The sequence below is a fragment of the Phalacrocorax carbo genome, chromosome 1 (genome assembly GCF_963921805.1).
Source record: "Phalacrocorax carbo chromosome 1, bPhaCar2.1, whole genome shotgun sequence".
NCBI lineage: Eukaryota > Metazoa > Chordata > Aves > Suliformes > Phalacrocoracidae > Phalacrocorax > Phalacrocorax carbo.
This window is the reverse complement of record NC_087513.1, coordinates 147,177,577-147,203,497: the sequence shown is the minus strand read 5'-3', so window position 1 is coordinate 147,203,497 and position 25,921 is coordinate 147,177,577. Positions and strand designations below refer to the sequence as shown.

Below are 25,921 nucleotides of genomic sequence, written 5' to 3'. Positions count from 1 at the left end.
GCTCCGTTGCCGGCCAGCTTCTGACCACCCCTTCTCCGCGTCCATCCGTCTGTCCGTCCGCCCGTGCTTCCCGCGCTCCGGCCGCCTTCTGCTCGGGGGCACGCGCTGTACCCCGCAGCGAGAGCCAGGCGTGATGCCGGAGGGTGCCGTAGTGACCGGTTTAAATTCACGCCTGCGTCACCGGCCAAGCTGGCGGACCGGACTTTAGGACTGCCGCCATCGCTAGGGCGGAAGGCCGAGCAACGCCCGAGGGCCCGTTCGCACGGGGAGGCGCTTTCCGTTACTCCCCCGCGGGCACCGGTTCCGCGCCGGGGCCCTGCTCGCTCCCCTCCCCCGCGGTTGTGCCCCCAAGCAGGCCCGGCCCGCTCGAGCGCTGCGGCCCGGAGGCGCCCCGGGCCGGACCCTCACCGCCGGGACCGGGACCGGGACCGGGACCGGGACCGGGACCGGGACCGGGACCCACCAGCCCGGGGTCGGGGGGCCAGCGGCGAAGGGGGCGTGGCTGGTGGCGAAAGAGGCGCGGCCGACGACGAAAGAGGCGTGGCCGCGGCCAAGTGGGCGTGACCGGCCACGAAAGAGGCGTGACGGGGCGGCTCGCCCCGCCCCCCTCCCGGCATACTGCGGGGGGAGGGGGAGGAGACCCCTCCATGGGGGCGGTGCGGCGCATGCGCGGCCGGTCCGGCGGGGCGGGGCAGGACGGGGCGGCCCGGCCTCCGCCTCGCCATTAGCCGGTGCGGCGGGCGGGCTCCGCCCGGGGCGGGCGGCGGGGGTTACCTGGGCGGCGCGGGGCGGCTGGCGGGGCAGAGCCGAGCCGAGCCGAGCCGAGGCGGCGGGGAGGCCTCCTTCCGTTCCTCCCGGTGGCGGCGGGCCGCGTGGCGGCGGCGGCCGGGCCATGGTGCGTCGCGCCCGGCTGGCGCTGGTGGCGGCGGCGCTGGTGGCGCTGGGGGCGCCGGTGGGTGAGGGCGCGCGGGCCCTGGAGTGGTACACGGCGTGGGTGAGCACGGCCTACGTGGAGCCGCTCAGCAACCGCACGGTGCGGGGGAACACGGAGAGCGGCCGCTACGGGGACAGCTCGCCCAAGGAGAGCGCCCAGGGCCTGGTGGGCATCCCCCGCGGCGCCTCGCCGCGCCACATGGAAGGCTGCGCCACCGACACCGACTACGACGTGCCGCTGCCGCCCGGCGGCCGCGGGTCCCCCGAGGGCGACCCGCCCCCCTGGATCGCCCTGGTGGCCCGCGGCGGCTGCACCTTCAAGGACAAGGTCACCAACGCGGCGCGGAAGCGGGCGGCCGCCGTGGTCATCTACAACGAGGCCCGCTTCGGCAACAGCACCGTCTCCATGTCCCACCTGGGTGGGTGAGCGGGGACGGGGGGGACCGGGGAGGGCCGGCGGGTGGAGGCTTTGTCGAACGCCGGCCCGCCTGGCCGGCGCCGGGCGGGGACGGGGAGCAGAAATCCCCCTAAAGACGGTATAAAGAGCTGGCGGTTTGTTTCCTCTCTCCAACCTCTCCCCCCTTCCCTTTAAGCCGCGCTGGGGAAACGCCGGCACCGGTTTCTGCATCCCGAGTGACAGCCTGGGGGCCGGGGCGAAGCCGTCGGAAGGGACGGCCGGGTCACGACGGGGCGCGGGGAGGGGGGAACGGGACACCCGGTTTCATTTAGAGCCGCTTCTTTCTTCCGTGCCCCCTTCCCCACCACCCCCGCCGGCAGAGCGGCTGCGGCGGAGAGAGGCGGGCCGCTTTCCCCAGCCCGGGCAGGAGCACGCCAGGTACCCTGGAGGTGCCTCCCGGTGCCTTTGAAGGCATTGCTGTGGCTGTTCGAAGGTAGATATTTTTTTGGGGGGGGGGGGGGTACGGGCTTTACTGCGATAGCTTCGCTGCCCTCCCCTGCGCAGGTCTGTAGGGGGCGGGAGAGAGGTGTGAGCATCAGGTAATTCTGAAGCGCTTGCGAATGCGGTAGGAAAACAGAAGCCTGGAGAAGGATGTTGGCTTGGTTTGGCTTGTCTGAGCGTGCTGATGATCCGCAGCCTGCAGAGGGGATCTGGGGTTTCTGCTGAGATACCATCCCAGGTGTCCTGTCGCTGCTCGGGCCGTGATGCAAAAGCCTTGCTGGATTTTTATGAACGTGACAAAATCAAAGGCAAAAACCCCTTGAAACTCTGCTATAAAATCTGTTTGTGTTTGTAGAGTTCTGAGGAATTGGAGGATTTTCAGAGGAGGATGTAAAGACAGAGCAGGCTAACTTAGTTTATTATATATGATACATAGGTATATATTATATACGAACACATAAATATATACTATGTTTAAGTAAAAAACGCTGCAAACGTGTGTTTCCCATGGTCCTGATACAGTGAGTTTGTTAATGCCCAGGCCATTGTTCTTGGTGGTGAGGAGGCAGAAGACCAGGGAACTGGTTGAAGTAGAACCATAACGCATTTCTAAAGAAGACAGACTTACTTTCTTTAATATAGTGAGCTGAAGATCTTGGTTAGGGAGCTATTGCTTCATAGCATGTATGATATATTGGGCGGAAAACAAGTATCCTTGTGGAATACTGAGTGGTACCAACCTGGGGGCCGGACGTGAGTGAGTGCCGTTACTCTTTGCCTGCTGCTTCCGTGGGTGGATCAGCCTGGCCCATCTCTGGTGTTCCTCACCCACTGTGGAGGTGGAGGTGGGATGCTAGGTAAGGTGTGCACGGGATCTTGATCCCATGTGGCAGTTGAAGTACTTTGGGTAATAATTCTTTCCCCTTTACTGGCTGTCAGTTTCTTTTTCTTGCTGTCACTCTGTATTGGCCAGTTAGTACAAAATATTTTTTTCTTCCCTGTGGGGATTTTCCCCATTCCTCTCCATGCCCCATCATAGCCTCTCATAAATATTATTTGCTCTTTTGTGGAATATCTTCTTCCTTTTCTTGCTTATTTTATCAAATTTTTATGACTTTCTCTTTTATTGCTATCATCACTGTGTTGCAGAAGACCTTCTTGGGCTTATGCTCAGGTTTGGACTTGCTGGTATAGTTACACCTATCAGTGGTGTAAAGAGAAGTGCTCCCTGACTGCTGGTTGTTTTTTTCTTTAAGAACTCTTCTGGCAGAATGTTGCTGATAAAAGCTCTATGTAGCTCTGCGTAAACAGTGTGACTTATAGAATCACAGAAATCCATTTATACTTATTTGTACTTATTTATACTGACTTCGCAAATGCAGCTTGGCCCTCAGGATGGTTTGGATGGGGCAGGAATGTAATAATGTATCAATACAATCACTAGATCTGCTGGAGTAACAAATCTTTGCTTCATGGTCAAAACTTTCAAACGTGTAAATGTTTAAATTTTTCCATGCACTTTAGGAATATAGAGAATAATTACTGTTAGTGTTTTAAATCTAGAATTTTTTAAGGGGGGGAAGAGTCTGTGGAAGACAGGCAAAGGAAGACGTGGAGTGTAGAGCTGTATTCTACAGGATCCAAGTTTACCATTCCTGTGAAGGGATTTGTGAACTCTTCACAGATCAGAAGTCAGCTTAGCTTGATGCTTGAGGAGACAAACCCTGCGTCTGGGAGGAGTGCTGAGGACTGCTGAGGTGCTTCTGAGGAGTGCTGAGAACAAATAATCTGGGAAATCTGCAGTGCTGTAACTAGGAGTGGAGTTCTATGCATAAGGAACATCCACTTAACAGATTTGCAGTTAGTGGCACTGAAAATGATGGAACAATGGTTACGGCTGGTAGAGGCACAGTCTGAATTATGTGGGAGTGATAAAAGGGTAACTTTTCTGATCTCCAAGTTTCATCTTTTTCTCCTCCTAAAAAAAACCCAACAACAACACAAAACCCCAAACCAAAACAATCTGGCCTTTGAACTTCCTGGTAAGTGTGGTGCATGTGTGTGCTTTTGTTGTTGGTGGTTTCGGTGTTTTTAGACTTATTCCAGCTTGAGTAAAAAGAGACATTCTTAATTAGGCAAATCACTTATTTGCTCTAGCTGGTGTCAAAGTGTTTGATAAAGGACAAATATTCCAGACATTCTGCTGTTCAGTTTTTTGTTTCATGGATACCCTGTGTGTGTCATGAGTGCAGTGTGTAGGGATTTTAATTAAAAGTTTTGGAGGAGCAGAGCCCGGAGTTTGAATATGTAGCCTTGCAATCCTGTCCCTCCTTCCAGAAGAAGGATCTTCAAATATGACTCTAGTGATGTGTCTCATGTTTTTCAGGCCTTTGCTCTCTGCCTTAATTACATTGTTCAAAATGCTGGATGACTTCCCTCCTTGAGTGAAGTAATAGTGAAACAGTGTCACATGTGGTTGAGGAGGCTTTTTCCAGTGGAAGATACTCACTTTACCCAAATGACTTAAGGCGTTGTACTTCAGTAATTGTATCTGAATAGTATAAACTCAAACTTCAGTTTTACAGGAATATAGACTTTGCAGGCAGTCTTAATTCTGTTCATATCTGCTGGTGGTGATGAACTTGGTATAAAAGAGAGGTTTCAGATTCCTTTTCAAACCAAAATAAATATTGTATGTAAATATTAGCTGGGAGTGGGTTGGAGTCTGGAGAAGCAAGGTGTGGAGTATTGTAGAGAGCAGATTAAGGAGTATTAGAGGCTCAGTGCTGGTCAAGAAATTAAGGGGAGGCAGAGGTATATTGCTGTGGAAAGAAAGTCTGATTCTGTATTTTTGTGTTACACTTAATGCTGGGCATCCAGGCATCTCTGAATCCCCTCTCGAGCTAGGACTTGGTGATCCTGATCAGAACATAGGTTTGATACCTTGAAGACTATGGGATAACGTATGATTGTGCTTGACAGCCAGGCAGTGTTGTAGAGGAAGGGGGGGGACTGGCTGTAGTCATTTGAAGACAGATCTGTAGTGGAGCTTTGGTGCATGGCTTTTGGGTTTAAGGGAAGCTTGGGACTTAGCTTGAGTGTATGACTTTGGCTATGTAAAGAAAATGGTCTTTTATTTAGTGCAGCTTTGCCAAAGCACACCCAACTAGTTCTTTCCTTCGTTGTCATGGGTTTTTATGCAGGTATATTAAACAAAACAGGTGCAAATGACTCTGTAGTCCTGATTTTAAAAGCTCGCACTAGCTCCAAAGCGGCAGAGTTAGGGTTATTTTGGCATGTGCTTCAACTCTGCTACATGGCTTTCAGTGCTACTCGTGATTCTGGGACTGGAATCCTGGGGACTGTGTAACTTCTGTATTACTGATGCTTTCTACCAGAAGCTTCTGCTACTGTACTACTGAAAAGACAGAACTGAAATCAGTGCGTGCTTAACTCAGACAGTGACTGTATGATGCTGAGCTGCTGTGTTCTGAAGAAGCAGGATTAACCTGAAAATGCTTATATCTGTTTTATGTGTAAGAGTGCATATGTGTTGGAAACCCACGTGGAAAGAAGGATGTGTACCAGCGTTGATCACTTGACTCTTCTGGTTACACATCCTCCTTCTTGAGGCAGGTGAAAACAACATGTGCCAGGGATTTGGTGAGATGAGGTTGGGGAACATGACTGAGAGAAAGCTCGTCAGCAGATTGTTAGTGTACTGTTACATGTTTGGTGAAGATCAGAGACATTTGTTGGACCAGGAGCTAAAGAGAACATTCGGTGTTAATTGTGGAAATATTAGTAGAGTGCCTGTGCTTAAATAGATCTAAGGACTGACCTCGAACATTTTCACTAAGGTGCTCAAACTCTGGGAGCTTTCTGGTGTTTCTCATGAGGACAAAAAACTAGAGTATGTCTGCAGTTGGTTTCTGGATGATAGAAAGTTCTTCATCTGTAGGAATGCATGGGAATAAATGTGATAGTTTGGGATGCTTGGAATCAAGATCTGTATCTGTATTACTTTTTCCTCATCAGAAGAGTGCTGTTTTCCTTTTGCGAGAGAAGACTAGCAATTCTAGCAGTAAAACTGACCTTGGCACACTGGCAGGAAACATAGCTTCATCTTCAGAGTTCCAAATTTGCCCTCCTTTCCAGGTATCCTAATGACCTGAGAGCTCTCACTGCTTTATTTGGATAATATTAAAAAAAAAAAAGGCACATACCAGATTTCAAATCTTCCTGATTCCACTGAAGTATCAGTCAAGCCTAGAAAAGAAGTTTACTCTAGCAGAGTAAAAATGTGGTTATGTATTGCAAAATTAGAAAGTTATAGAACGGTGAAGCCTTCAAACGTGCTGTCAGTAAATAAGTGTATGTGACACTTGGAGTTCTTTTATAAATGTGATGTGAGGTCTCTGAGTTATGATGCAGTTGAAGCTGATGGAATGACTCAACAGCATTTCACTCTTGGAATAACAGAACAGAAGCCTAAAATTAGTGAGGAATGAGTTAAAGCCCTTAGTATTACAGGCTGCTCAGGGCAACTGCTTTCTCTGAGACTGCTCTTGTTCTTTTTGCAATAGTGGATTGCAATTTTTTCTTCTTCTGTCTCATGACCTTCAAGGCCATCATGTTTAGTTGCATGTATTTTTAATGGCAGGTTCTACACCAACTCTTTAAAACTGTTAAAATGCTTTTAATGAGCATTTATTTAAAAATGTATGGCATACTTGTGCTAGTTCTGAAACCGGAAGGTATCACAGTGTCTAGCAGCCATTGCACAAAAGTATCCTGACTTCTCTTTCAAAGAAATAACTGGTTGATAGTCGGCCATGCTAGTGGCAAAAGAGGAAAGACATTACTGATTTTTGTGAGGTTTTTAAATACTTCTCTGTTAGAAATCATGCTGAGAACTAGATAGCAGGATTACATTGACTCAAGATTCCAGGGTGGAGGAGGAAACCTTTATTGACCGAAAAATCCAGGCTGCCTCTAATCTTGACGCTTTCTTTTCTTCCCTGAGCCTGAATGAAACCATGTAAATCTTTCCAGTGCTCCTGTACTGTTTGCTAGCAATCCTTAGGCACCCCTCCTGTTATTTGTAACTCTTACAGTTGATTAAGGACATAGGACCTAATCTCCTGATTTAGGTATGCAGATAACAGTTCACAGCAATGTGAGATAAACTCCTACCTTCATACGTTCCTTTCTTGTTAGCTCTCTGGGGGGGTGTGCAGGGTCAGAAAGCAGGGAGTGTTTCACGCACTCTGAGATTCATGAGTCTATCTGGTAATGCTTTTATGCTGGTTCAGAGAGGAGAATAATATTAATTAACCAATTCTTAGTATGCTTGGACTTGTGGTATCACGGCTCAGCACATTGATGGTGAGTAGAACAAATTAGCAGAGCCTCATTGATCGTGGATTTGTCCTGTTGGTCTTCCACTTCACTGCTTTGTGTCTCCTAATGCACCCACCAGGCAAGGCAACCCGTGCTGGGAGCTGGGTGGGTGCTGCTGGCCAGCCAAGTGGGGTGCCCGAGGGGAGGCATGGGTACGGCCTTTCCCCAGTAGCATTTTTTTTTCTTTGTCTGTCTGCACCATCCTCAAAAAATCTAGAAATGTAGCCCTATGTGGAAAATCTGCTCTCTTGCTGGGCCTGGATCTGGCAGCTGGGTACAATGGTTCTTGAAGTAGGTGACCAGAAGTGGGATGGTTGTGTAAGCTAAAGCTGAAAAAGGGTAACTGTCATTGAGATATCAGGGTTATTCAACTAATAACTGGAAACTTTAATGTTTCATCCACAGCAGATCATCTGTACCTTATGGAGGGGGGGACCTGCTATGTACAGAAGTGAAACTATGCTACAGAAATAAATCTTCTGTAAATTCCCCTTGGTATGGTAGCTGAGCGGCCAGGTTGAAGAGGTATCACAGCCAGAGCAGTCTCAACTAAAGGCGTTTGAAATATTTCAGGCAAATAACTCTTTGTCTTAGTAGGCAGAGAGGTGGGCGAGTCCAGAATGCTGCTTTGAGTTTTGAAAATCCCCACTTGATGTAATGTTATGAATTAGGCAACCATTTCTTTTGACATAGCTTCTCAGTAGTGAATCTAACATAGCCGGGAGGGAAAAAGGCTTTAAGTCTTCTGTGGGAGGTCTTGTTGCAGGTAGGTAATCTTATGAATCTAAAAAGGTAGCTGTGACATTACAGCTTTAGCTTTCTGGCTAGGAAACTTCTCTTTTTGCTTCTTCCTGTACTTCCTCTCTGAATCAAGCTTAGTTTTACTTTTTCTTAGAGGTAAGAGTGCAAAGTAAGCTACAAAGACATGACTTAGCAAGGGTATATAGCCGTTTGTATTACACACAAGGTAAGAACTATTCAAATAAAAACAGCATAGACCAGTGAAAAGGTGATGATTTTAAGTATGTTTGCGTATAATTTTTTATATTTAGGTTAGATGTTTCTGAGACAACATTGGAGATGCTTGCAGACAAAATGGGATAAAACACTAGTCAGAGGATCTTTTGGTTTCTACTAGTCTTGGCAGTACCTTATTTTTGGTGGCAGTATGGTGCTTAAAGTTTGTTGGTTTTTTTAAATTAGGTGCTTTTTCACATGGATTGAGTGCTTTTGAGTTCTAATATAATAGAAAAATCCTTTGGCTCCATGCTCCCAAAAGAGTCCCAAAGTATTTCTTGACAAGTCCTTGTCGTGAAGTCTCATTCCATTTTGAATATTTAGTATTGAAGAATCTTTTAAGTTTTCAATATTTAATATTAATATCTGCATATCTAGTGTAATCATGCTATAGTTTCAGATTCAGTTTTAATTTAATGTCTCTCCATGGTATTCACATACTGTCTCCAGCTGCAGCTAAAATTCCCACACTGACAAATAAAAGGCCAGCTGTTCCTGAGTTGCATGTTAAAACTTTAGCAACTTTAAAGTGAGATGTGTATAACTTGCCTGTCTCTTTTTTGCACAGCATCCACATCCCACCTTGCTGTGTGAAATGAGGAGTATAGGACCTTGAACAGCAAAGATGCATCTGTTGACATTTATCTTGTGTTTGAGAGTTTCATTAAGTAAATAAAGGGTTCTTTACTATAAACTTCCTATCAAGTCTGCTGTGCCTGAAAAAAACTCAGAGGTTTTCCTACAGCTTTGCTTGCTGATCTTAACTGAAGAGGCCCAAATTACCATCAAGCCAGAATGCCTGAATTTTTACTGTGATGACTGACTCTTTGTCTTTTTCCCCCTCCAACAGGAACAGGAAATACAGTGGTGATAATGGTTGGCTATCCAAAAGGAATAGAGATACTGGAGCCAGTACGAAGAGGGATTCCAGTAAAAATGACTATTGTTGTTGGCACACGACATGTGCAGGAATATATTAGTGGTCAGTCGGTTGTGTTTGTAGCCATTGCCTTTATCACCATGATGATTATATCGCTTGCTTGGCTCATATTTTACTACATACAACGGTTCCTATATACAGGATCACAGTTTGGAAACCAGGTAATTGGACATGATGATGCTTTAGAGTATTTACCACCTTCTCATGTCAAATCATTTGCCTAACTTTGCTTGTTTATCGAAGCATTCTTGAAGGTCTGTGCCCTCTTGCTACTTTAGTAGCTGTGAATGCTATTCGGTAATGGTTAGTGAGGCTAATAAGCAGTGTGCTAATTGGCATCACACGTTTGGCTAGTTGTAATTATTAGATACCTGTATGAAGTGGGAAAGATTTAGCCACTTGTTAACAACTGAGTAAAAGCAACTTCTTGTGTGATTTGTCACCTAACTTAACTTCCTTCCTTTTAACATTATTTTCATTCTTCAGTAATTTTCATTCTGAAAGCACTGATTTCCTTAACCAGATTTTTTTTTCTAATGGACAGGGACCATGGTAATCTTAAGATCCACAAGTAATTAGGGCTAAAATTTTGGTTCTAAAACTTTATGAAAACTGCTTTTGATACTTGTAATACTACAACTCCACTGTAGTGGATTACTGAATGGCAGCAGACTAGAAGGAGCATGTGTGGTTAGATTCAGTTCTTTTTGACTACCTGAAGCACTGAGAGTGGTGGGAGTACCGGGAAGATCAGGAAGGAATAACTTTGCTCCTTAATTTGCCCCTTCGAAATCCCTGGGATTTTTTTGATAGGTTATAAAAAGTCAGCTTTACTTTCTACCTGTGAGAGAAGTACTTCATCATAAAGTAACTTAGGTTGGAAGGGACCTCTGGGGCTATCTGGTTCAAACCCCTGCACTCAAGAGAGCAACTTACATGGAGTTGTTGAGGACCTAGTCCAGTTGAGGTTTTAAAATACCTTAGGAAGGCACTTCCCTGTGATTTTCAACCCTCTTAAATAGGTTAGCTTCTTTCCGTGGTCATCAGCAGCTCTGCCACAGTTCTCCACAAACAGTGAAGAAGAAAGTTACACTTGTTTTTCTTTGCAAGCAGTTCTCTGTAGTTTTTTTCTCAGAAAAACAAAACCAAAAAAATGTTTCATATGACTGCTTATCACAAGGACTTCCCCTGCCTTCTGTTTGAACATGTAGATTTTAGCTTTGGATAACTTTGGATAGCTTTGGAGTAACTGAGGATAACATGTGGAACTTCTGTATTGGTTAAACTTGAAATGTTGGTTCCCTAGGGTCTTTTTTACTAAGCTTTAAGTCTTATAACTTACGTTCTGAGAAGACTTTCAAGAAAACAAAAATTTTGAGAAGTATTTCTAGAAAAGGGGTGTAGTTTTGTGTTGGAACAGCATGAGGACAGCTGCTTCTTCCTGTTATGTTGGCTTTAGGATAGTTCATGCTAAGGGATGCTCAAGTGCTTTATAAGTAGTTCTAAGATCATTTTTTAGGTCAAATGTGATGTTTCCCAGAAATATGTACCACAAACTCTAAATAGATTTTTGCCTTTGGGCTTGTCATCTAAATGCATCTTAAATGAAATTGTTTAGCATTAAAGGTTATGCCACTTTCCTCAATTGTCCTTTTTTTTTTTTCAAATGGCCATTGAAAAACAAAAATGTTCATAAAACCATGCAGAGTTTGAAAATGTTGTGAATACCTTGGTCAAGATATATCATTACAAGTCTGTAAAAGAATTTTGGAAACAAAAAGCTGCTTTTCTAAACCGAATGTTATTTATTGACTCCAGTATATTTAAAACTTGGGAGAAAGCAAGTGACTGTGTAGCTGCTAAGTGAAGGTGAAGACAGTTATCTTAAGATGTATTCTAATATCAGTTTAGCAGTAAGTCTTTGGAAGACCTCCTTGCTACTGAAGATGAACCAGGATTGTGCAGAAACCCCTGAGCTGATAGAAAAGGTGGAACAGACTGCTGCTGCTAGTTGTCTGTCTGTTTCTGAGAGAACTTTCAGATTAATTCTTATTAACCCCATTAAAAAAATTTCCAGTTATCAATACTATAAATTTGTAAAATTATACAAATAATTGTAATTATCTGTACAGAGAAAAGCTGCCATTCTATGTTTTTGATTGCTTTATGGGATTTCATCAGTGAGGGTTGCTGCTAGACAGATCCACAGCTGTTAATTGGGTGAGTTTTAGTTTCTCAATTTCTAGCAGTAGCTAGCACTTTGTCTTGGAATACAGTACTGCTTTCTTTTCTTGCTTCCCCTCTAAGCGTAATTAGGACTGTTACTGTATAGAAGTCCAGTATGATGTCTCATGTCTGTTAAGCCTTTCTTGTCATCTCCTTTCAGAATGTGTCCTTTCAGTACAAAGCTTTGCATAATGTGTGAGACAGTGTTTAACTGAGGGGAAGCATTAATAGCTACAAGCAGCCTTTTGACCTGGTGGCCAGCTGTAGGCTGCCCAGCAGGATTCCACCTTCTTTCAAGCTTGTGCAAAACGTGGGGTGTACTCGCTCATGAGCTTGCCTAACTAGAAGGTCTGGTTACATGTCTGTTTTTTCAGCTCTGATGTGTTTAAAGCCTAAATTGGTGTCCATTTTCTTGTGCGGGAAGGCCCGTGACGCAGACAGTCATGATGGAGCCTATGTATGTCAGCTTGGTCCGAATAGTTCTGCACTAGTTGAGCTCATTGTAAGAGTACTATGTTTATAGATCACGTTTGCTGCTGTGCCCTGAGAATGCAAAACTTGCCGTTCCTCAGCACCTGCTGGCTGGAGGTATTTTGTAAACAAATTGGCTAGCCAGAGATGAATTGTTAAATGCATTCAGAAGATGTAGTAATCCACATGGAAAGTATTTAAAAGCTTTGAAATGTAACTCTTAAAACTAACTTGTACTAATATTTAAAATCTTTATTCAAGGGACACAGGAAAGAAACCAAGAAAGCAATCAGCCAGCTTCAGCTGCATACTGTGAAACGTGGAGAAAAGGTAATTCAGTGGCCTTGGTTATTGCTGTATGATTAAAAACTGTTGTCATGTCTTTACAGAATTTAAACTAAAATTGTCACAATGTAATTGCAGTGTGACTCTTAAAATTTTAGGCTCATTTCAGCACCTTTGCTTATAAGGCCAAGCTTAAACAGAGTCAAATTTGAACTACTTATGAAATGTAAGACTGTTCTGTTGCAAATAATGTCTGGTTATACAGAATGTTGCAGCAGACTACAGGGCTGATACTGTAAAGATGAGGAAATACTAATATCTTATTAGCATTTGAAAACATCAACAAGTGGATTGCAAAATACTTCCTAGGACCTATTGATTGCACAGTTTTTACAGCTGATGTAATCTTTTGTTTTCTTAAAAGAACATCCATCTTTTTATTGATCAGAAGGCTGTAGAAAGCTAAAAAGCTTTGAAAAATGAAACTCTTGCTTTCATCTTTTGACATACAATACATTAAGGAGCTGTATAGACTTACTTGAAGCATAAATTTTTTAGAAGTACATTTCTAGGTATTAAAATAAAGCTATTCTAAAAATTAAAACAGCTTTCATACAGTTAGCTTTGACAGCATACGGCCTAAACTCATAGCTCTATTAGAATAACTGAAAAGCCAATGTTTTGAAAGAAAATATTATTTTAGTTGGAGTTCCAGGCAGCTGCTAAGTTAGTTTGACTAAACTTCTGCTACTATATAGGCATTTTTTCCTCCCCTTATTTGTCTTATTGATTAGTTTTTACTGAAGGACTGATTTGCTCAGAGATGAAACACGAGGATTGTTTTTTAATCCATGAATAAAATTAAGGTGTGAGAGGGCATTTATGAGTAAGAACTTTAAAAGCTGTGGTTCAACAGAAGCTGTTCAGCTCAGGTGACATGCTACAGAGAATGTCCTTCATTTAGTAAATCAGTTTTGAAATTAAAAAACTCAACTGTCTTTGAACTTGCCTCTTTTTCTCTTATGCATTCAGCATGTTTAGAATTTAGAATATAATTAAAAGTAACAAACACTCAAAATGCTATCAAGCTGTGAACATAGGGATGTTCATACTTCTAGTCGTCCAATGGTGAGATCAGAGATCAAGAAAGATGGTACCGAACCAAAACTTGTGTAAAAGAGTATCAAAGCATAACAGCAGCACAGGAAGAAAAGGATGTAAAAGGGTCATGCTGAAACCTGTGGTGAGAACCACAAGGAAGTTGATAACTGCTTTTAAGCTGATGTTCAGTAAACCTCTAAAAAGGATTTCATTATGAGATTTTTGAAGTGTAGCAGGTAGTTCCTTCCCATCAATATACCCTTGACTAAAATAAACAAAATGAGGGAATTTAACTTATGTAGTATGCTGGTTGTAACTGTGAATGCCATGTAAGTTAAGCAACGTAGAACAAGATTAGATTAAAATCTCTCTATCAAAATAGAGGTTTTCTGCTTGGTAAATCAAGTCTTCCAATTTGATTTGAATCAACCTACTATCAGCAAATTTATTTAACTTAATGATGCAGAGGTACTTTCATGAACTAATATAAATTTATCTGGAAATACAGTCCTGTCTATTCTGTAGATGTGTATTTTTTCTTTAAATACTTCCTTTCAGCCATTGTGGTTAAAATAGTATATTTCTTTTATTGTGACACAGTACAGTCTTTCATTATCACTTCACTTGGGGCTGAGGTATTTAACTAAAAATAGGGCAATATTTTAAAAGTGTATTTGCTATCATTTAGATCTTTCCTGAGAAGCTTATGGGATTATTGTTAAATGGACACTCATTTGAGTGTGCTACATATGGTATGCTTGGGTTTTGCCTCTTGTAGAGAATAAAAAAATATTTGTTATAGAATAAATACTAGTCTTAACTTTGCTTATGTAAAAAAACCTTAATTTGATTGACTTGGGAATTTCAGGCATTAATTATGTAAATTGATAGCATGCAAAGGAGGGAAAAATTTGCCTTGAACTTGAAAGTTTGCTTGCAGTACTAATTCATTTGAGTGTTTGTGGTAATGAAATTGAAGTGCTTCAGTAAGCAGTAAACACAAAATAAGTTTTTTGTGGGAGATGAAAGGGAAGAAGTTGCCCCACTTTGTTCTTCTAATACTTACGTTTTATACAACCCAATTAACATTGAATTATTTGTCTTGTATCTGGAAATATCCATCATAGTTGCAGTGTAACTATAACCATGGCTTCAAGGAGGCAGTAAGGAAAGATGTTTAACCCTTAGAGAAGCAAACTGAAGTGGGGAAATACTACAGTTTGACTGCCTCTCTGGTGTGAGTTTGGAGAGAAGTTTTAAAAACGAACCCAAATTGCATACTTGAGTTCTCTTGTAGCTATCAAGGGATATCTGCTAGGATGTGGTAGAAAAACAGAAGTGGGGCAGAGGGGCTTGCTGTATGCAATCCCAAGGATCTCATCTTACTTAAGCACTTGCAAGTCTCTGGGACCACCAGTTAAGAATTAGATTGTGCACTTTCATCTAAGCTGACCTCTTCTTAAAGTTTCTTTGTTTTATAGTTACTTTAAACAGACATTTTACTGTGTTCCCATGAACAAAGCTGATGTTTGAGACTTAACAAATTAAGGTACCACATATAGCTATTTAAATTAGAAAATCCAAGTTTGGCTGCTTATAATATTTGGTATCACTTGATCAAATCACCTCTTCATGGAATCTTGCATTAAATGAGGGAGATGTAAAATGTATGAAATGGTTTAGCAAATAAAAACATTCTGTGAAGCTAGCTATTATACAAAGCTTGTTCTGTAATGAAATATGGGTGAGGTGTATTTTAAATGTATTGTCATCTTTAGGGGCTAGATGTTGATGTGGAAAACTGTGCTGTGTGCATTGAGAACTATAAACTGAAAGACACTGTCCGAATTCTGCCATGCAAGTAAGTTGCCATAATTACTCTCTTCTCCTCAGCGTATTTTCCTTAAGAAATATGTGATAAGTTTTCTGGAAACCCCTCTGAAACTCCGGTAGCAGAGCTGAAGCTGTGCCATTTGCATGGCCTGTCACATGTTGAAGGGCACTGGAAGAACACGTAGCACTTCATATCTATGCAGCAAAAAGGAGCAACTGAGAGGCATAGGATTGAAGTATAGCTTTCTTAGTATTAAGTTAGAACTGTACACTGTTGAACTGGTAGCTCTGTGGTGTCTTTGTGGTTAGTAACATCTCTTATTTCAGAAAGCTAGATGCTTCCAGAAGAAGATGCTTCCAGAGCTATGCAGTACCTAATCATCAAGATTGTAAAGGAATGGGTTTATTTTTAATGCAGTATCTTGCATACCATTTGAAGGAATAGTGTGTGGGTTTCACGATAAGTTCTAAAGGGCATTTCTTTTCTTTAGGCACATCTTCCATAGAACGTGCATTGACCCTTGGCTTTTGGACCACCGAACTTGTCCAATGTGTAAACTAGACGTTATCAAAGCTTTGGGATACTGGGTATGTTGCACACTTACTTTAACCTTCAAGGTAGAAGTACAGTGCAGGAGGCAAGACTTCATGTAACTGTTCAGAATGAGAATAGTTGTTACTTGACGAGACAAGAAGCTGGACAAAGATGCAGGAGTAATTGAGTGAGAACCAGAAAAATAAGGGAATTTTATGGGTAAGAGCTTAAACAGTGTATTGAGTGGCTTGTGAGTCCTCTGTGTACTCTTCTGTGATAACCAGTTTTTTTCCTGTCTCCAGCTGATGGTAGTAAGGAGGCTGAAGCAGAGGTGAGGCAATTTGGCTTAATTCTATAGACCTAGAGCATATATTTGATCTGGGTGAGAACTGCGATTCAAAGGAAGAAATTATAGCTTTTCTATCTCGAGTGTTTGTGTACTTCCACATAGGCCCAGTGTTTTATCCCCGTAAATGAGCCAGTACTTAGAACCTCCCTAAAGACATTCACGAGAAATTGGTTAAGTAGAGAAAATGATGTGCTCTCATTTCTTTCTGACAGCACCAGAAAAGAGAGATGAAGACACATGCGGTAGGTTACTCGGTCACTGTTGATAAATAGTCTTGAGTTCCACTAAAATGCCATAGGTGCAAATGTACTTCTCTTCTACTGATCTACAGAGATCTTCAGAAAATAAGGGTGTTTCTTGGTTTCAGGGATCTTTTCATAGACTAGGACTGTGTTTTGACTAGCTTTCCTCTTATTTCATTGCAAAGACTTAGTAAATCTATGGAAGACTCTTATGAATTACTGGGGCTTACTTTATGACAAAGGTGACAATACGCTTGCCATGTAATATATATACCAGGTTGTGGCACTTCTATGTGTTGTCAGACTTTACCCAACAGTTGCAATCTTTTTGTCATGTGAAATAGCTATTATTACTGTTATATGTTACCAGCTTATTTTTTGCTCACATTTTGATTCTTGGAGTTGGTGTAACTTGTGTTATATGCAGAATGATATATCCTTTTGTATACCCTTTGAAAACTGAATTACTAGGGCCTTCAGAACACTTCTATTCCCTGGATTCCTGTTCTTGCAGAGGATACTGATACCAAGCCTAACCAGGAGGAGTAATACCTCCTCTGCTCATTAGGCAAAACAAATGTTGAGAAGCTGGTTGAATGGGATTATATTAAATACAGAAGCCCAGTTCTTTTTTTTTTTCCCTACTGAAATGAGGAAAATGTGTCTTGCTTATGCATCAATCATTCAAGTCCCACTGAAGCTAGTAATGTGGGGAATCAGTCAGCTTTTTTTTTTCTAGCTTGGTTGATCAACCTGGATCAGGCTCAAAATCTAGTTTGTAGAGTGATTGTATGAGTTTTTTACTGATGTGAGGGGGAAAAAGTGTGAAGAGCAAGGCAGCTTCTTTCAGCAGCGTGCTTGCTGAGTGATGTAACTGCAGACAAGAATGTGCAGCCTTATTATAGAAATCTATTAAACCTCCTCACACAGGCTGAAGGCTCAATTCAGTTTTATGGGAAACAAGTACTTCAGATGCCTCAAAATTTTTGAGGGCTCAAAGTAGAAAGAAGGCACTAAGTCCTATTACCTGGCTTTTCTTTTCTGAAGAGCAGACTTCAGCGGTCTAGTTCTGCATTATGCTATTTCTTACAAGAAAAGATCTGCAGTCCAACGTGTCTGATTTAGAGCATTGTTGAATCTTGTAGTTTTGTTGCTTATTTAACTGCCTGAGTTTTGGAAACCAAAATCATTAATACCCCCAGCCAAATACCTAGAGATTAGTATCACATGTGTCTTAACTTGTGTTCAATGGTAGCAGTTCTATAGCTTATTAAAATTCAGTACATTTTAAAATATGCCACTCTGGTGCTAAAGAAAAGATCAGCCTAGAATTTCTTAAATCTTAGGATGGGCCTTTGCTAATTATTGAGGAGGGAAAAATACCCCTTATGAAGCCCACAGAATAGCTACTGGTACTGCAGTATACTTATGTATAAATAATGTCAGTGTATCAATGGCAATGGTGTAATGAAGGTAGCCTCTTTAATTTTAGGAACAGAATCGTGCACGTAGGACTTCTAATTAATTTTCAGAATAGATCAGAAATAGCTCATGCGATACAATAGGTGAAAAGAAATTCCTTTGCCTGTGCTGCAGATGTTTTGTTCCTGCAAAGTGACAAGCCAGCATATTTGCATTTTTTGGAACAGACTTAAAGTTAGGCTGGAGGTAGAGGAGGAAGGAAGTTTGTTCTGATGTCAAATGTTTTCTTGCCCCAGTAAAAAAAGTCTAACCATGCCCATCTTTATCATGAAGTACAGCAGCTTCCACGAATTTGTAAAGGATCGATATGTTTGCTCGGTGAAGACTCTGCATGTGCCGAGCCTGATCCTAACCAGACTGCAGCAATACTGTTGCTACAGTGTTGAAATATTCTATCCAAAAGGCTGGCTGGGTTGACTCCTGCTCTTGCTGCTCTTGGCTTCGGAGTGGCTTTGTAAAAGTGGCTTTTCTTCTGCTTGCCTTTGTTGCTTTGCAATCAGCCAATAACATTGCAAGTACACACGGCTCAACGCTGTACCCATAAGCGCATAGATAGTAGGCAAAAAAAGGGTTGTTTCTCCAATAAGATGATGTTACAAAGTGGTAACATGGAGGAATGGTGATGCCTAATGGTAGACAAAAGTCAGTTAAATGTATTTAATTTTGAAGGGGGACCCTGAAGATGTACTTGAAGTTCCAATACCCGAATCAATAAGTGGCAGTGTTTCAGTTGGAAGTCTGAGTATTGCTTTACAAGATGATGACAGAAATGAAGTAAGCGAATTGTCGGCTTCCTCCACTAATGAATCGGTATTGCAGTGTACCAGTTTAAAAGAGGATGCAGGTGAAACGACAGCATTGCTTGGTAAGTAATAGTTTAGTTTATCGCTTGGCAGTCCTTAACGCCATTCATTGTGTTAGAAGCAGCCATTTTCTAAGTGATGTTGGTAGTGTTGGTATCGCACTGCGGACCAGGCTGAGTGGTGTCACTACTGATGGTCAGAAAACACAAGCAGGTAGATTTTGAGAGAATTCTATCAAGCTAGAGAAAATGGGGCAGGGGGTGGGGAGGGAGAGGTAAACAGTGTGTTAGGAGCATTACTCACGTAGAGAATCTTGAGAACCTTATGTATATATAAATATGAAATTTGTTGCTAGAGTTTGGATCTGTGTAACAGATAAAATGTATTAAAATGGTAAATCGACAAACAATTTTTCTTCTAATTCCTGGCTTCTAGATGTGGATGTCAGTAATAACCGGCATGGAGAACATCTATCTAATGGAAATTCCCACTGAACTGTTTCATGGAAGAGACCTTGAATAGACTGTTGAAGAACTATTATTTTTTATTTAATTAGTATGGACTTTTGTCTAGTTAATGGAAAAAATAACAATGTAAATTATTTTACCTTCCAAACTTTTCTAGCTGGTGTTCCAAAAGGGCTAATAACTAAGAATTTTGTACATAGGAGGATTTTATAAAATCTCCTCTGGATGTCTCATCCTAAAAAAAGATGCAATAACCCTTTTTCTGTAAGCATTGTTACAATGTCGTTGTGTTCCAGAGGGCTGTAATAAAGATGAAGACTAGGCAGTGAAAACAATGTAGAATGTCTAACAGATAAATATTTTGGATGCACTATTTCCATTCAGTATGTACACATGGAGAACACTTACAAGACTACAACTATTAAAATGTTCTGATCCGTTGTAATTAGAGATGGATAGTCTCAGAAGAGACATAATCCAACCTTGAAGGACTCAAATAACTTCATGGATACGTTGCATGTCCTTTTTTGTGATGAAACAATTGCTAGTTGCAACTTCCCTTACATGTAACAAATACTAATTTGATCTTGTAATGTGTTCTACTTGGAGTGGATGCTGAGAGAAAAGGAGACTTTCTCCATCTTGCTAGCTTTTATATTGAATTTGGCAGTAATAGGTTGTGCTAGGCGGTCTTCACGTGCTGAGCATGTAGACTTATTTAGATATATGCACACTGGTTACCTCTTTCAATCTTTAAACTCAGTAGAACAGAGGTAAAGGGCTAATTATGGCTAAAATATATTTATTAGGCTATTTATAAGAATTTACTTAATTCCTTCTTACTCCTGCTCCCATCCTGTCCTACTTCATTATGTACAAATTGAAACTGTTTCTTAGGATCTACAAAGTTCAGTTTTGTTTTGGGTTTTTTCTTTTCCTTTGCATAGGGATGCTGGAATTCTTCTCTTGGATACTCCACATTAGGAGTTTTGACTGGGTTTGCCATTAGCTTTTATTCTTTTCTTTTAGATTAGCAGTATTGTGCCTTATAGTGAACACTCAAGAAACCTGAAGCATCTGAGAGTAAATATAAACCCTGGCATCTCCCATTATGACCTCTTCAAATATTTATATATTGGAAGTGGTATAAGGAATTGCTAAGCTGTTTTGTAAAGAAATATGTATATTTAAAACACTACTTAAGAGTGTTAATTGTTTAGGATTTTAGCATTGTCATGTTATAAATAATATGCTACATTCCTCAATTTTCTTTTGTAAAGCTGTGTTACTACAGGTTGCTTAAAACAGTGTCTCTTACTAGACATTTGTTTTAGAGTGCATTTTGTTTTTAAAATGTATATTTGGAATGATTTTTAAGAAAATATGCAATTCTTTTTCTAACTTATATTGAGCTTCAATAGAAGCAATAACTTTTTTTAATTTTAGAATGAATGTTCCAGAAATGACAGAGGTTTCAGCTGGGGAAATACAATCTGAACTTCTACTTTGCAGAGCAGATGTTTCACCCTAAATTTCCTTCAAAATATTCCTATTGATGCCTACTTAAAAAAAAAAATCTGCCTCTTCCCTGTAGGAGTGTAACTTTTAGGTTTACTGGAAAATTGTCAGGTTGTAGTTCTGATGTCACCAGCAGGTGCAAGTTTTTGTGATGCCTTTATCTTACAAGAAGCACATGAGAATGGAGTATGACTGACCAACCATCTCCAAAACTGAACAAATAATAAAAAAACCTACCCGCAAGTAAACCAAACAATGTAAAGGGACATTTATGTCTCCAAAAGAAGCTTATCAACATTTCCAGAACTGCCTTTTTAACTATCTCATCAATATTAAAATCAAAGTCTTCTCCCTCTTCCTCAACACAAAACTGAACATTGATGTAGTAAATGTTGAGAGGGTTTAAACTCTGGCTCAAGGAGGAACCAAAAGGCGTTATCAAGAAAAGTCTTGTCAGTCTGTGGAGTGTGTCTTGCTGATACCTGCAGCACAATATTCATGCTGGAGGGGAGAAATGTGGTAAGTACTTCAGCTTTTCTGTAATACCTATAAAACCAAAAGCTTTTCTTAAGGATCAAAGCTGAGATCTGGCAGAAGGTTGGAAGAAAAGCTGCAAATTGAAAAGTGGGCTTATAAAGTTTGAAGTGCAAGTAACACTTCTGACTTAGAAAAATACCCGTGTATGAAGATTCCTGGATTATGTATCTAATGCTGCCACAGTACCACTTTATTTCAACCTCTCACAATCATAGTTAGTGTTTCAGTCAAATTGGTTTGTACATAGGTCATCTTCGATACAGTTAGGTCTCATAAGGCCAGCTGTGCTGCTGAGGAATGATGACAATAAAAGGCCGAATTGCAGTGCCTCCAGCAAGCAGTTTGCTCTCTGTGGAAGCACAATGACAAAAATCTTCCGAAGCGAATCATTAGTCTGACCTCAGTCAAAAAGCTGACATGCATTAGCAAAAAGCGTTAGGTAAAAAGCACAGGACAGGAAAGGCGCAATCTGTGGAGCTTAAAACAGTGGCAAGAGAGGATTAAAACATGAAGCTTTATGACCTATAGTTGTTACTGTTACAGTTAAATGGGTGTAAGCAGCTATAGGTAAATACAGGTTCCCAGACTTTTCTGATCTGGACCGGCTGTATTGGATCACACTGGTATTTCTAGTTTTTAGCACTTTAACTACCAAAAGCTTATATGAAAGTCAGAACTAACAAGTCTTTCCACGCTGTGAATGTTTTTGCAGGATTAGGTGCCTTCCCTACCATTTGGAGAATCTCTGATCTGCCCCCTCTGCTTAGGCAATGCCCTGCCTCATGTGGGAGCTGATGCTGTATGTGCTGTGGGTTCCTTCTGGGCCGCCCCCCCCAGCCCGGCCCAATCTCTCTCTGTTCCCAGCTGTGCATTTTTCATAAAACATGCAGGAACCCGTCTGAGACTTCTCTCTGTCAGATCGTGCTGAAATTGGGCGGAGGGTTTGTTTCTTACTGATGATGTTCATGTGGTATGGTTACAGAAAGCTAAATCAGGGTGCCCGCATGAAGTGGATGGCCCCCCAGTGGTGGCGTTGAATGAATCAGCTGGGGAGAATCCCGCCCTGGTCAGGGCTAGGGCATGTTGCTGTTGTAGAATGGGTTTTGTTAGTATCATGTTTGTGGGTATGGCTTTGTTAGTTCTGGTGTTACTATTGGGGAGAAAACTGGTGAAGTGATTTCAAAAAGGAACTATGAACATGTCAAAACGGACTGGTGCTCAAAGTGAGACTAGAGGTTCAGAAAACTTAGTTTATTAATAATAGTCTACAAATGCCAAATTGGAGAATAAATTTGATAGTAAATAACCATTTAAACTAGCTTCAGCTTTCAGACTGGATAGCAAGCAAAAATGACCTGTAGACACTTCAGACCTAAATGCATGTTAACAGTGAGTTTAATTACCTGTGCTACCTTCCAATTTAACTAGAAAATTTGGCTTTTTACTAAGTACCTCTAGACTGGGTTGTTCTTTGGCTCTAAGTAATGCTTGGAGGAGATTCTTTGCATGTACTAGGGAAGTTTGATTAGATGGCAGTAGCTCCTTCCCCCTGCCCCTAACACACACACACACACACACACACACACCCGCCCGAGTATGTGAATGTAGTCCAGTAACCTGTTGCAAGTAATTAGCAGTAGATTCTGGAGGTATGCCAGAGGAGTTGCACGATAACTTAACTACAGTGAGAATGCTTTTAATCCATGCTGACGTAATTAATTGGGCACTGGTATATTCCTACCAAAACCGGGCTGTTTCACTTTGGGAATTCTGGTCCTGCGCCAGGGTGTAACTGGCACAGAGAAACACCAGTGCAACAACTTTGTCAGATGTGCAAAGACATCTGTAATCACTTGATTCAGGAGCAGTTGCCCTAGTTTTCTGCATGCCCTGCTAAGCTTTCTCTAAGACTAGGCAGTAGCAGTTTTGCGGAGAGGAGGCCAGCAAGCGTGTCACGATGGTTACCCCGCTTCCTGTGCCCTGTGGCTCAGAGGATGGCTGAGGCAGAGGCAGCATCTACACTCGCAGGTTTTGATGAGCTTGGCCAGAAGCAAACGGTGTTGGTTTTGCATGATGATGGCAACAGATAGGACACAGCAGGTTGGGCTGATTCTTTAGCTGCCCCATAAAAGCAGACTTCTCTCTAGACATGCAAGTACTGTTAGTATTGCTAACTGTACTTTGAAGTATACACCAGTAGGGTAATGGCGTTCTGAATTTATGGAATGTTTTTTCAGTTGTTGCCACAATGTGTAATAAAGATACGGTTTTGCTATACATTGTCCCAAGTGTTCGGTAAATCTGGGAACCCTTGCTCAACTGAGCCTTCAGCGCCCTGAATCAAGACACTAATGATGATCCTGTGGTGATGGTTCAGTGGGTGCTTGGGGGTTTTGTTTGCTTCTTGGTGTTGTGTTGGGGTTTTCTGTGGGTTGGTCTGTTTTGTTTTTGTTGGGGTTTTGGTTGTTTCTGAGTGGGGAGGTTGCATGTGTAGTCCTCATTGGTTTGATTTTTTCAGCACTTGGCACTGAATGCAGTGTTTCTGTGCTGAACGAAGATACTGAGATCAGTAAGAACACATTAAAATCTAGTTGAGGAACCAGCCGGCAACATCTCATTGGGTTAACCTGGAGGGAATAGAGTTCTTGGTGTCAGTAGGTTGACAAGAGACCTTTATCTTCTGTGTGTCTCCCTTCAGCGACTAGGCTGGGTGAGACTGCACAACGGCTTAGACCAATTAAATAGCTTGCTGTTACAAGGAGAGAGAGAGTGGTTCTTTCTGGTTTGCTTTTCTGCTCTATCTACTTTGATCTGTCTCACATTCAGATGAAGAGTATGTGATAAGATAATTCAGCTTAAGTGGCAGAAAATGAACTCTATCAAAGCTGTATTTTGAGAAGCTAGGAAACTGAATATCCTTACTGTGTAACCGACTTGATTTTTAGAGCTGGGCTTAAGAGGAGTTGGGGTGGAGGAGGGAAGAGCAAGACTCTCTCCTTGGTTAAGAGATGCAGTTTTATAATAGGGCCATGGTGAGAATTACAGTTCCTGAAATGGAAGATGGCAGCAGCATTCTTACCTTTTCAACCAAAATGGCTGCAACAATTGTAACATGTCTTCTGTCCTTGAGGTTGATCTTTACTAGATGTGTTCTTTTCTCCCACAGGTGATTATGTGAAGATTTGGAAATTGGAATTGTAGATTAAACATACACAAATCAAGCTGAAGGCTTTTGTTTTTGTTCAGTATGGGTCCTGATCTCTCTCCTCAGATATCCTGCTGTATTGCAAAACTTGATTTGAGGAAAGTTTTAAAAGTAGAATGTCTCTATAATTGCATGTGTTTGTGTGAAGAATGCATTGCCTGGAAAATGTCCACTATACTTCCATTGGACCTGAAGCTACTTTTCACCATCTGAAATATGGTAATGATACTGCATTTTTAAATGAACATATCTTACTTCATTCAGAAGAGCAAAATAATTTGAGTTTACATTGTTTTGTTAGTCTGAAGCTTAAGTCCAAAACTTTGAAGCCTGTTACTTCTACTGTAAACGTAACTGCAGAGAAACATTTGAACTTGCTAGTCTGTCAAAAACCATTCACAATTGACTGTCTTTTATGGTAACTTGTACTAACTTGGTTGCATTGTTTGGATTAAGCACTGGGCTATGTCTCTTCCATTGTGTATGTACAACTGTAAGAATGTCAAGTTATGCATTGTTGTTGTAACTTAATGGTTAAAAGCTCAAATTCCATAATAAATTATACAGACATCTTAAAAAGCACTGTCTGAGACACTTGAGGGTTTTGTTTTCTTTGCTACACTTACATAAATGTATCTGAGACACTCAAGTAGCACAGCACAACTCAGGCTTACCTTCATGCTGGTGAAGACCCCTTCTCTATGTTGTTGAGTTTCCCCGATGTAACCAATAGGTTCACCTTGCCTGGCTGCTAGATGCCCACCCCGCTGCTCTCACTCCCCCTCCTTGATAGGACAGGGCGCAAAACAAGATGATAAAACTCATGGGTCAAGATAAACAAGGAGGGCTGGGAACAGTGTGTAACATTTGGCTTCTGCTGTTCCTTCCCTGTGCTGTTCCCCTGCTGCAGTGTGGGGCCCTTCCCATGGGCTTCAGTTCTTAAAGAACTGATGCAATGTGGATCCTCCATGGGGTACACAGAGTAACCACAGAGGTGCCACCAGCCAGCACCTGCTTGGGTCTGGCACAGGGCAGCCCTGGCCGCACCTCAGAGGGGCTGCCCTGCAGCCCCCCCCCGCTACTGCAACCTTGTCACATAAGCCCAATAACCTAGGGACTGGGGGACACTTCCCTCCTAACAAGCAAGTAATGCAGAAGCATACAGTGAATGCAGTAACAAGTGTGAATGGTCTCATCAATGCACAGGGCTCTGAAATTAATGAGCTCTGCCTACTTCCCAAGTATAGAAACATATTACAATTTTCATCACAGGCACTTCTGTAAGACTGTTTCTTGGTATCTTTTTTCAATTACAGGACAAATGCAGGGACCAGGGATTTATGTATGTCAGTACAACTGAAGCACATACTGTGAAGAGGCAGAACAGATAAGCTTTTCTTATAACATCATTGTAGCAACCTACTTTTTTTTTTTTTTTGCAAGGCTTAAATTCTTCTGAAGTAATTCTGTAAGTAAGTCATAAGGCAGATTGCAATGCCTTGAAGCAGTGGTAATCAGTTTTCTGATGGCCCCACCTACTTTCTTATAAGCTGTAATACAAAGTTCCAAACAAAAATCTAAAACCTATATGAAGCATTTTATTAACTGTCTTTGAAGAGGGGTACTAGTATGTAGAAGACAGTCAAATTGTACTTAAACTTTAATGGATTTGAAGC

The 25,921-nt window shown here is 41.8% G+C and overlaps 1 protein-coding gene and 1 non-coding gene across 2 annotated transcripts; both read left to right on the top strand.

The window, feature by feature from the left end:
• The first annotated feature begins 853 nt into the window (after positions 1-853).
• Positions 854-24,828, top strand: RNF149 (ring finger protein 149). Its single transcript, XM_064439116.1, has 8 exons — positions 854-1,352; positions 9,102-9,352; positions 12,150-12,218; positions 15,053-15,135; positions 15,599-15,695; positions 18,385-18,580; positions 18,954-21,022; positions 24,207-24,828. The coding sequence occupies exons 1-7, from the start codon at positions 893-895 to the stop codon at positions 19,010-19,012; spliced, it is 1,215 nt and encodes a 404-aa protein (XP_064295186.1). The 5' UTR covers positions 854-892; the 3' UTR covers positions 19,013-21,022; positions 24,207-24,828.
• Positions 21,330-21,445, top strand: LOC135311679 (small nucleolar RNA SNORD89). Its single transcript, XR_010371292.1, has one exon. It is a non-coding gene; the product is annotated as a small nucleolar RNA SNORD89 (small nucleolar RNA).
• Positions 24,829-25,921: the final 1,093 nt, after the last annotated feature.

What these genes read in the sequence shown, in the direction of transcription:
- RNF149 (XM_064439116.1), top strand. Translation starts at nt 893, where the DNA reads ATGGTGCGTCGCGCCCGGCTGGCGCTGGTGGCGGCGGCGCTGGTGGCG. An exon ending in CGTCTCCATGTCCCACCTGG is followed by an intron (nt 1,353 to 9,101) that starts GTGGGTGAGCGG and finishes CCCCTCCAACAG; the next exon opens with GAACAGGAAATACAGTGGTG. An exon ending in GATCACAGTTTGGAAACCAG is followed by an intron (nt 9,353 to 12,149) that starts GTAATTGGACAT and finishes TCTTTATTCAAG; the next exon opens with GGACACAGGAAAGAAACCAA.